The sequence below is a fragment of the Aspergillus clavatus genome, genomic scaffold, assembly GCF_000002715.2.
Source record: "Aspergillus clavatus NRRL 1 1099423829804 genomic scaffold, whole genome shotgun sequence".
In the NCBI taxonomy this organism is placed as follows: domain Eukaryota; kingdom Fungi; phylum Ascomycota; class Eurotiomycetes; order Eurotiales; family Aspergillaceae; genus Aspergillus; species Aspergillus clavatus.
This window is the reverse complement of record NW_001517095.1, coordinates 757178-768854: the sequence shown is the minus strand read 5'-3', so window position 1 is coordinate 768854 and position 11677 is coordinate 757178. Positions and strand designations below refer to the sequence as shown.

At 48.7% G+C, this 11677-nt stretch overlaps 2 protein-coding genes and 1 non-coding gene across 3 annotated transcripts, besides 3 other annotated features; 1 reads left to right on the top strand and 2 right to left on the bottom strand.

Moving 5' to 3' along the window:
* Positions 1–107: 107 nt before the first annotated feature.
* On the bottom strand, positions 108–195 carry ACLA_097880. Its single transcript has one exon. It is a non-coding gene; the product is annotated as a tRNA-Asp (tRNA).
* An 874-nt stretch (positions 196–1069) lies between these two features.
* Positions 1070–2091, top strand: ACLA_097870 (histidine phosphatase family protein; the record flags this gene model as incomplete). Its single annotated transcript, XM_001270271.1, has 4 exons — positions 1070–1245; positions 1384–1647; positions 1735–1950; positions 2019–2091. The coding sequence occupies 4 exons, from the start codon at positions 1070–1072 to the stop codon at positions 2089–2091; spliced, it is 729 nt and encodes a 242-aa protein (XP_001270272.1).
* Positions 2092–4009: 1918 nt separating this feature from the next.
* Positions 4010–6220, bottom strand: ACLA_097860 (ketopantoate reductase family protein; the record flags this gene model as incomplete). Its single annotated transcript, XM_001270270.1, has 3 exons — positions 4010–5633; positions 5697–6126; positions 6193–6220. The coding sequence occupies 3 exons, from the start codon at positions 6218–6220 to the stop codon at positions 4010–4012; spliced, it is 2082 nt and encodes a 693-aa protein (XP_001270271.1).
* A 2447-nt stretch (positions 6221–8667) lies between these two features.
* Positions 8668–8702: a microsatellite.
* Positions 8669–8702: a microsatellite.
* Positions 8703–9639: 937 nt separating this feature from the next.
* Positions 9640–9670: a microsatellite.
* Between the last annotated feature and the right edge of the window lie 2007 nt (positions 9671–11677).

The following is an 11677-nucleotide window of genomic DNA, read 5'->3' as shown; positions in this document are numbered from 1 at the left end:
CATATGGGCCGATTATTGGAAGCACGGGGTATATATATAGGTGGTGGATCCGCCAAAAATAAATATTGGACAGAAAAAAGAAAGAAAAAAATATGAAAAAAGGAAATCTCCCCGACAGGGAGTCGAACCCTGGTCTCCCGCGCTCGTTCTCATTCGAGTGACAAGCGGAAATCATGACCGTTAGACCATCGAGGATTTCTTGTTTGATGTCCTGGATATTTGATTGTATATTGGGCACTCACTTTCAACTTTTATAATCATCCTGCAAGCAGGTCCACCAATCGACTCATAAGTCATAAATGTCCATCAGTACTCCGTAGAAGTCATGCATATGCATGTCCCATGCCCCACTCCGTTGTGCATCGCGGCCTGCATCGTTAGACCAATATCGTGGTTACCAATGTTTATGTAAGGATGAGTCCCTCAACTACCTACAACAATATATTTCCGCTAAGGGGCGGAGGGGTCATCCACGATCTATCTAAGAGACAGTCCATATCCAACAGGGACCGAAGTCGCCCCCCAGATTCCCCGCGGCAAAGATGGCACTTATACAGATTATAAATAAAGCCAGTAAAACCCCTTCCAAGTCACACACCGAATCGAGGATGAGAAGTAGACACCACAGTCTAGCTGCGACAAGATCCCAGGGAGAAAAGCAGACAGTCACCAGCCGAGTCAACATAGCCCCCATCCCATCAAGTACAAGTGCGATCAGCTGTTCAGTAATAGCCAATTCTAATCACTGCACCGTGTCACATACTCCTGTACACAGCATCTTATATAATCTTGCCTAAGTAATTCCCAAATAATAACAAACTACCCACTAAGTTAAAGTACACCGAGAACCCAAGACATAAACACAAGCGGCATAGCCAAGCCCGATAAGCTACTATCAGAGAGCAAATGACGCAAAAGGCTCTGCTCTACAATAATAAGACTCACCCCTCACCCACGACATTCTTAATTTCTAGTCCTTCACATTACAGTGACCACCGGCCGACAATCCCGCAGACGCAATTTCCCCCACATACCCAGCTGAAGGATACCGCTATATTCGTACAGGACGATGACGCCTCGCTGCTTCATCATCCGCCACGGCGAGACTGAATGGTCCCTCAATGGACGACACACCGGTGTCACTGACCTGCCGCTGACGGCCAACGGCGAGAAGCGGATCAAGGCCACGGGGAAAGCGCTGCTTGGTAACGATCGATTGATTGTTCCCAAGAACCTGGTCCATATGTAAGTCCTATTTTTATTTATTTTATTTCTTCCTCTCCCGAATGTCCTATTTAGAGAAATCACCCAAATCGGCGAAAGACAAGACGGAAGACACAACGACGGAAAAGTTGCAACCAAGGCTAACATTGACCAAACCAGCTACGTATCCCCTCGCCATCGCGCACAACGCACTCTCGAGCTTTTACAGATTGGCTGCAGAGAAAGACTCCCCTGGAACGAGCGCAGGAAGCCCGAGAACGAGGAACCCATCCGGACGGAAGCCCACGTGGAGATCACCGACGCGATCCGGGAGTGGGACTATGGAGAGTATGAAGGCTTGACGAGCAAACAGATCAGGGAGTTGCGCGAAAAAAACGGCCAGGGGCCTTGGGATATTTGGACTGAGGGCTGTCCTGGTGGAGAGTGAGTCTTCCCTTCATATCTCGCGAAGCCCATAACTCTCAGCAACCTCGAAGCCCAACATCCACTCACACATGCTGTTCCATCCAGAACCCCCGAAGATGTCATCCGGCGCCTCGACGGCTTGATCGCCGACATCAGAGAAAAGTACCATAGCAAGGGCTTCGGTAGCTCAGCAGGTCACAAGTCGGACGTCCTCATCGTCGCACACGGCCATATTCTGCGCGCGTTCGCCATGCGCTGGATCGGGAAGCCTCTCTCGGAAACGGCATTGATCCTTGAAGCCGGAGGTGTAGGCACACTCAGGTAAGCCTTCGTCCTGGACCTCCAGCCCCAGCCCCAGCGCACAAAACCCATCTCTAACCTATCCACAGTTACGAGCACCACAATATCGACGAGCCAGCCATCATCCTCGGCGGTTTCGTTGTAGAGGGCGAGGAGGACTGAACCGGACGAATCCAAAATCCACACCCCATAGAAATCCCAGACACAAACGAGATAAACCTAGCTAGACAACGCGTTAGCAACCAAACCCCAATAAAAAGAGAGAGGGGGAAAAAAAAACAAACAAAACTCACCTCCCTAAGGCTCCCTCACCCACTTCACTCCCCCTCCCCTCTCATCTCCATTTCATCCTCAACCTTCACCACACCCTCCCTCCCCTTATTTTTATCACCACCACCACCGGTACCACCGGCCATCCCCCCCTTAACCCCCTCCTCACCCAATACCTTCGCCGACCCCATAAACAGCGCCCCGACATACCCGCCCAGAAACCGCATATCCTCCGCCTGCACCGCCGTCATGCGTAGCAGGTTCTGCGTGTCCGCCAGCTGCGCATTCAGCTGTTCCAGCTGCGCGTGCAGGTGCGCGTACTGCCGTGTCTTGGCCGCGGACATGCTGGCGCTGCCTCCTGTGGATGTGGAGGACGTGGCCGAGGTGGGGAGGATGGAGTGTCGGGGGTAGGATTGGGAGGGGTGGTGTTGTTGATAGTGTGGTTGAGGCATTGTGGTTTTTTCTCTTCTTTTTGTCTTTTCTTTTTCTTTTTCTTTTTTTCCCCCGTAGGGTTGAGGTGGTGCTGGCTATGTCAAAGGGAAGCTATTGAGTTTTCAGTGTGCTGTTTGCTGCGAGGTTGGCCTACTCGCCCTGGCCCAATTGAGTTGTTAATGGTTTGTTGGAGCGAAGTGGAGAGGGAAAGCAGCTTCTTTGTTTTGTTTATGTCAGTGTTTAACAGATATGTCACGTGACGAACAGCAGGGATAACTCCGCATCGGCAATCCTGGATCACTGCTACATTTGCTACGTGCTCTTTGGTCATGACGCAGACGATTCAAGGCTACTAATGGGTGTGAAAATGCAGCTGTGATTCACAATCTCCGTTGATTTATGCAAACATGTGAATTATTCGAAACACTCATCGCGACATGGCAGGATAAACTTCTATCAATCATGTGCCCCTAAGCTCTCATGCATTGGTCAATGGCACAGGTGAAGCCGAATGACGAGAGTCCTCACAAAGGGGACGACCTACCTTCCCTCGTGATCGTGCGAAGATGCGGACTCGGCCAAATTAAGTCGATTAATCAACCGGATGAATCAGACCCTGCTCTTTTCCCTCTCTGCGCCAGAACCCAGACCGCGAATGTGCAAACGACAAGAGCTGCTGGACCTTGGCAGAGTCCATAAAAAAAACACAGTACAGATGAAAGGAAAATCTAAATAAAACAAAAGAAGGGAATGCAGGGAAGAACAAAGAAAAAGAAGAGAAGAGTAAAGAAAAGAGAAAGGATGGTAAGATGATCGAAAGGACGTGCAGAGGTTCTCGCAAGGAATGATGCGCCGGTTCGGGTAGTGTACAACAGTGACTGTCATGCAAAAGAAGAAAATGGAATGCGTGGCCGAGTGATTGGAACTTGTTATTTGGAATGGTATAACTGCGACAAGTCGAAACGCGATGGCAAGGTCGAGTTCAGGACTCGTTGTCATTATCAAAGTGCGGTAGGAAAAGAGGTCAGGAGATCAAAGCACACAAAACGCAGACACACGCCCCACCACTCCAAGACCCCGAGATAAAAAGCATGGTGAAACGAGAAAAGATTTTTCCCCTATGTCCCTTGTGTATATGTAAAGCAGCGAGCAAAAGAGTATTATAAGAGTGTAAAACCCCTCGGTCGTTGATGAGCATCTGGAAATATCGATATGGGGTATCTCCAACTAGGGAAGACACCGACCCCAGCTGTAGGTGACAAAACACGAACCGAAAGCCATGCAATGTTGAAAGGAGAAAAGAAGAAAGAAAATGCGAAGGAAAGCTCAACAACCGATCGAGGGAGAATCATGGATACAAAATGATAAGACTCCTCGCTCAACGGACGGGCATCACGGCCTGTTGACCACCGAGGCTGATCTGGCTGCTATGGGCAGAAGCCTCAGAGTCAAGGTTCGCACTGGCCCCGCTATCACCACTCTCCGCGCTGGCGCTCGCACTTCCAGTCAGACTTCTATGCTTGGGAGTGCCCTTGGCGGGATGCGGGTTGCTCACCCCATAATGTTGCTCAACTTGCTGCGGACCTACCGCATTGCCTTGTCCGGGAGGATATCTCGGGACAGGCGCTCGCATGTTTCCCGGAGGGGACGGATGACCGCCGTGAGGACCAGGCGGGCCATGACTCTGATCTTGAGCAGTTGGAGGCCGACCCATCCGCGGGCCAGAGTTACCGTACGGAGTTGCAGGAGACTGGCTGTTTCTCCTGCTCTGCGGGTAGGGGTGCGGCGGGTAATCGCCCATTCTGCTGGCTGTCATGGAGTTCGCACGGGACCCAGCCTGCATCTGATTGCGGTCGACAGCTCCGTACCGATTAGACGAGTACGCCATCATGGGGTTGTCCATAAGCGAGTCATGCAGACCGGGAATCTCTTGCATGATTCGATCGCTGGCGCGCTTCCTTCCCGGTAGGTATCGGCTGAAGGAGGATTGCGGTCTGCCGTTAAGGTTGATCTCGGGATTCTTGCGGAACTGGCTGGCACTGGGAGCCTTTCTTGTCCTCCGCGAGGTAATGCTCATCATGTCCACATTATCCGGGTTGATCTGGGGAACCAAACTGGTATCCATTGGATCGAAGTAGTCATCTTCGTCGTCCTCATCAAACGCTGGTGCTCTGGGAGGAGGTGCCCTTCGGGGGGGACCACGGCGCATGCCCATCTCTTGCTCCCGAAGCTGCAGCTCCCGCTGGCGGAGCGCTAGTTCCCGCTCTCTGATGGCCAGCTCTGCACCCGCAGGGGGAGGCCCCGGTAGCATATCGTGAACGCCATTGCTGCCATTCTGGTGGGGCACTCCTCCTTCCGCAACGTCATCATATACGACAAGATGGCTGAACTCCTCCAGTCCCTCGAGGGATGGCTCGCGAGGGGGCAATCTGGCTGACTGAGGGATAGGTTGTGCGCTGGGTGGCCTTGACATTCCCGGCATAGGCATAGGAGGTCCGCGGCGTCCAGGCGGCATCATCATGCCGGAGCTTGTTCTCCCACCCGGGTGGGGACGCATAGGACCATTTCTGGGAGGAGGCGCAGAGGACATTCTTGGTGGCGGTTGGGCTAATACGGGAGGAGGGGACGACTCGTTGGTGCGGGTTTTGTTGTTGAGGTTTTGCGTGTTGATGTGGTGGAGTGCAGCATAAAGGGTTTCAATGCGTGGGACTCGCACGCCTGACTCGGTGGCCAGCTTGATCGGGGACCCGAGATACGTTTCGATCTCCATAGGACGCCGTGACTGGAAATCCTGGTACATTGTGCTGGCTGATTCGTTGGCGGTCATTTTCTCGATCGTTTTCTGAGCAAAATCGCTTGGGAATGAGCATCCCTGTGATTTTGCGAGATCAATGAGCTCCTCGATGAGTCCCGTCACCAGTTGTCGAACCCCAATTTTCTCTAAGAGCTGGGCATGGTTTGAAGTCTCAAACATAACACTCGCCGGCTGAAACGCGATCGGTCTAAAGGAAGAGAGGAGTCAGTGAAAAGCGCGAGTTGACCAAGATTCTAGCACAACAACTCACCCTATCATGCGTTCAAACTGTTCCTGCCTGATGTTGTTAGATACCTTGCAATTGACCTGTCCTGAGCTCAATGTCATCGCTAGAGCAGCCGCCATGTCATTTTGGATAGACGACGGGATGTTAGAATTCTTGTTTGTTGCACCAACCCAGATATCTGAGGAGTTCAAATGTTCAAACTCGCTGGCCCCAGTCTGCGAAATCTCCACGCCTGAAACGAGGGAAAGGACAACATTAGTAGGGAACCGCTGCTCCAGCTGAGACTCCACGCCAAGCGTATTGGTTGTATTCACGAGAATGCACGTATGCTGGGGGGTGACGACAGATTCTATGACGGCTGCAAGGTCGTAAACATCCGGTAGTGCCTTAACGCACAAAAGGACATAGTCGTAGGCGTTCTCTCGGGAGGCTGCTTCTTCGGGAGCGCGGACAACTGTAGCACAAAGACGAGCAGATTAGTAAAATTGAAAGCAAGGCCGAAGAGCAAGGAAGAGCAGACGTACCATGGCGGGGTTTGAAGCGTTCATTGCCGAACTGTTTCGATCTAAATCATCATCTCGTGTCAGAAACCGAGCCGAAACGGATAGAGAAACCGGCTGGGACGAGAGAGCATACTTGAAAGAAACTCCGTATTGAGATACCGACTCAAAGCCAGATTTCCAAACCAATGTTACATCGCAGGAAGTCGTTGCCTGGAGCCGCCACGAAAGGAACGCCGAGATAGCATTGCTGCCGACTAAACAAGCTCGAGTTAGCTTTTTGCTCATTGTGGACTGCTGCGGATGTCGCGGAGATTGCTTCAAAAATCCCGGACAGGTTGATTTCCGAGAGAAATTGTGAGAGAAACTCATAGTCGAAAATGATGCAACTGTTCGAAGGATTCAACCCGTAGCTGAGACTGTACGAACCTGATAAAATGCGCAAGCGCGGCGGAGGAGCCATAATTCTGTTTTTTTTTTTTTTTTTGGTTCTTCTTCTCTTTATCCTTTCCCCGTCAAATTTGGAAGGAAGCGTTGCCGTCAACCAGAAGTCGGATGATACAAGAAGAGAGGAAATCGGATCTGATGGATCGTTGGGCTGGAATTGGAGGGACTTCTGAACGAGATCCCGAAGGCGCGATTGACGCTGCCTACCACGGGAGAGAAAATCTCACGACCGAAGCCAGGGTGCGGAATCAATCGGGTGATTGGATAGCGAGAGAAGCTTCGATGATAAAGGAGGTAATGAATGTAGGGGGAATTTTCACGGACAGACGAAGCTTCTATGATTTAAAGAAGGAGAACAGGGGAAATGAAACACCAAAAGATAGAACAGAAGATGAGGAAGAGAGGGAGAGAGAGGAGGAAGAAGGAGGAGGGCGGGGGGGAGGGAGGAAGAAGCTGTGGAAGCTGGGTAGGCAGGTAGGTAGGTGAGTCGTAAGGTAAAGTAGGTTAGAAGTAAGTGAACGACGGAAGGATGGGGATGAAGAAATGGGAGGTCAAAGATGGAGAAGAAAGAAGAAAAGAACGAGGGGAGAGATACACAGCAAGCAACGTAGTAAGTAGTTGTTGACTGACTGTGCTGTGAGATAGGAAGCAAGTCCAGATACTAAGGTCCTATTTGATTAGGCAGGAAGACAAGTTCAATCACACTCTTTTCGACAGCAGTTCATTATTACTAGTAAAGTCAATCTTTCTTTTTTTTTTTCTCCCTAACCCATTTTATTTTTATTTTTCCCATAATAATTCTTACTGTAAACGATGCGTTGATTCAACGGCCGTGGACCCCCCGCCAGGGCTCGAATCCGGAAACGGGAGATGAGGCAGGGAGACACAGACAGAGACGGCCGATAAGAAGAATTCCTGTTGTCAGCGATGAGAAGAAGACGAGGCTGAGTTAAAGCGATCCCGAAAGCGACCTAGATTATACAAAAGCGTTTCCCCCCCCTGCTAGCAACGAGAGAAGTCTGTATCTGTCTATCTACTAACCTATGCAAGCTGTTGGATAGGTACCTTAGGTACCTGAGGTATTCAGTAAAATTGTTTGGGTGTATTTTCTGTGTTATCTTACCCCCTCTCTAGGTACCTATCTTACACTCGACAGATCAGGACTCCCTAATGAACGATAGATAGTTAATATTCCTGCCAGTAATAGCAACATGATATCAATATATGATTCTCGTCTGGTGGTTTGGCGTCGCGTGGAGAGAATGAGGTTTGTCTTATAGTATAGGAGGAGACAAGCAAGCATCTCTGAGGCAGTGGAAAAGGCGTTAATTGATGATGATGATATTATTATTATTATTATTGACCAGGAACCTATCCCAACGGTACCTTAGTACTACTACAAAGCTAGTACCTCCGTCGACACTCCTAATTTCTTTGAAAACTTGGAATTGTGATGTTAGCTGTCTGGGTTTCCCAGTTTTGGTTCCATCAGACTCGATGGAGTACACTAATCAGCGCTGGAATTGGAGATAAACTCGATATTTGGTTGTTTATGTACTCCTGGAACTTGTCACCTTAGCCAGCTACTAGTAGGTACTATCTCGACTAAAATTTATCGAGGTACATCGCCGTCGTCTGCTTTTCTTTCCATCCTATCCAACTTCATCAAATTGTCCCTACCCTCTAAGGATCTCAAATTCTCAATCCAAAACCAACACATCATCACGATTAATGTTCCCAGGAAATTAGCTGAGCCACAATCACTAAAAAAGCACCTAACCCAGCCCAATCGGCCACTGATGCAAATCTTCCCGTCACCAGAAACCCACTCGAACCCACTTGGTCCATGGTCGATGTTAGGCTAGAATAACATGGATGAAACTAACTATGGATTAGTGGTTAGCCTCCTGGTTAGTGTTCCTGGTGCGTGAGCAATTACTATTCATCCATACTATTACATCCGTGTGTAGACTGTTGTGACTAGTGAGTGTATCTTGGTCCCAGATTCAAGGTACATTACCTTTTATCTATCTAAAAAGAGTCGATACTAGATAGATGGATAGATGGATAGATAGATAGATAGTCGATAGTCCAGCGATCCATTTATTTCGAGGAAAATATCTCCTCGACCAAAACGATCTATCGTCTCATCCATCGATCAATCTGCCTCTGCGGGTGGGTATAAATGGCCAATTCCCCATGGACCTGGATCAAAATATCTTCCAACTCGTCGCTAGGTAGCCAGTGTGATTCCACCCTAGGCAACCTATGAGCTCCCGAACTGCTGACTAATACCCAGATAACAAAGGTCCTCCCAAGGGAGATGTTTGGTTACTCCCCTGCTGTTTCTTCAAGGGAAGGGGAAAAAAAAAAGAAAAGAGAAGAGAGAAAACAAAAAACCTACCAGCAGCGACACCCAGAGCAGATGAACATGCCTTCCTCCATATTTCTTTCCTTGCTTCAAAAAGTGGGCAAGCCACTGCGTGTCTAATCGGATCAACAGCGCGACAGCTCTCGAAGTGCATAGAGTTGTTTTCGGGTTTACTTGTCAGTTGTCGCATTTTCGGAGGAATGAGCGTCTACTCCGGAGTACAGTCTATCTAGTATCTACACTAAATAAGGGGAGGGTGGAGAGAAAGGGCTGTAGGAAAAGCTCATTCTCCTTGCAAGGGGGAGGCGGAGGTTGTTCAATGTTCAATTGTTTACCTGTCGCCCAGCATGCCACAGCTCGATCCGGCGTAAGGATCGACATCCCTAACTCGGGTAGGCTTTGCTGTTTGCAGCCTTAGGGGAAACATATTGAATGCAGGTCAGATACTTACTCCCAGTAGTAAAGTATGTATGTTGCTGTTTACGGCTGCAGGGTGTACGTAGGGACTACTTTAGGGGGACATCATGACCACGAATGTGGCGATGTGCGTCCAGAGTATGTATGTACGAAGTACAATTGGCATCTGTCTAGTTGTGCGACGCTTGACTTGCTGCTTTGTGACTCGATGGGAGGGTTTTTTTTTTGAGTTTTTCCTTTCCTTTTCTTTTCTTTCTTTCCTTATGTCCGCAGAGATGACCACCCAGATTTGTCAGGATTTGGAGCCTGGAGCCTGTCCCCTGTTAGCGATTGCATTCGATGACAGTGACTCCTCCGTACTGATAATTGAAGATTCTCTTTTGACCTGCATCCGCCATCGAGTCGCAAACATTCACAAATTTTTAGCGGAAATCACCGATCGCTTGGCATAAATCTGACTCGAGTAGACTAAGCTACCGCCTTCAATCCTGTACTAGGATCTTGCCAAATAATGAGGAACCCACAGACTTGATACAGACTATGTTTGAACTTTTTGGCTCTCTGATCGACTCCTGCAAGTTGAGACAAAACCTGGTAGATGCTTGTGTCGTGAAACAACTGGGGGCGGATCCTCAGCTTCTTCTTACCATCATTACTGTAAAGTGTAGACAGGTGCAGAGTCCAGACCTTGAAGCTGATCCTCCAACATTTTTGCTTGGGGAGTGGGACTGATCGTGGATTAGTCTTGTGAAGTTTGGTGTCTACTCTGTACGTAGTAAGTCTTACTGTCTCACTCTCACATACTGTGTAGACTGTTGGGCCGTAGCCAAGCTACTCCGTACCTTAGTAGCTTGGAGACAAAATTTCGCTAATCTTCCAGAACGAATCACAGGTTCCAATCTGGTGACTGGAGCTACTTACTTTGTACTACTTAGTACCGTCCTAAATATTAGCTGCTGTTACTATCTATGGTACTGTTGGTGGGTCCATTATCAGGTACTTTGCTTTGTGGGAAAAAAAATAATAATCCATCATCCCCAATGGCAGCAGAATGACTGAAGTCGAATATGCAAGAAAAAGGGAGAGAAAAAAAACAAAAAAAAAAAAAAACCCTCCAAGTTATGGTTCCAGAATGCAGATTTTTGCAGTTCGATAGTCCAGTTATCAATAATGTCATTTGAATTGTGCTCTGCATAACCAAGATATCAACAATATCAATAATATCTTAGATAGAGATGACATATGGATCAGAATCTAATTACACAGTCGATCAGACAGCCCAATGCAATGCCCATGGATCATAATCTGTCTGTCCACAAATAGATTACTGTACGTCGTGTACGATTATAGATGCCTGTGCATGCTGCATTATATCGGCATTTCAACCAGCCATCAACCAACCAAGCCAATTCTGCCGATCAGAAGTATAACCCGTCTGATCTGCCACTCAACACCAATGGCATTCAAGAATCCGCATATAAACATCTCATGATTACGGCGACATGGATTCACTGATGTCAACGATGTTCCAGTGAGAGTTTTAAGGTTGATCATCGTCCATCCCCTTTTGTGCCTTTTTTTTTTTTTTTTCCTCCGCAAGCATCGCCCGTCTCGTGGACTCCCGGAACCATCTAAGGTACTTCTTTCTAGCTTCCTACACATTATTAGCAACATCGGGAAAGCCTCGAGTGCCTATCTGCATCAACCTAGCGGAACGGTGGACAGTGGACCGGACTCTGCCAGTCTGTCATTCCCGAGTCCCCATTCCGGATGCATCAAACAGAGGACCCGTAACCTCATGGCCCTCAACTCAATACCTTTGTTGGTTTTCCGAGTCCCAACAATCAACTTCTCTTTTTCACCTGGAGTACCTCCGGTACCTCCCTCCTGTCCCGCTCATCCATCATTGAGCTTCTATCACCTATTACTCGTAGCGTAGCCGTCCAAGTCCCATATATTCGCAATTCTGTACCATAGGTTATACCCATCGGCCGTCCCCGGCTGAAGACCCTCATCGGCCAGCCATATTCTATATTCCATACAGCCCCAGAAAGCGATAGACAACACTATAAACCACTACTACCTTGTACAGAGTCCAGTAGGTACTACGTACATACTAGCCCTCACCCCCAGTAACTTGTCAAGCTGTCATAACCGAAGCCATCGCCTGGAAGTAGAAACTTTCTTTCCCTTTCAAATCAAAACATGAAGGTTTGCAAGCTCGCTGCCAACCGGTAGTGGCGCACTGGCGCTGCCCAGTGCACTAACGG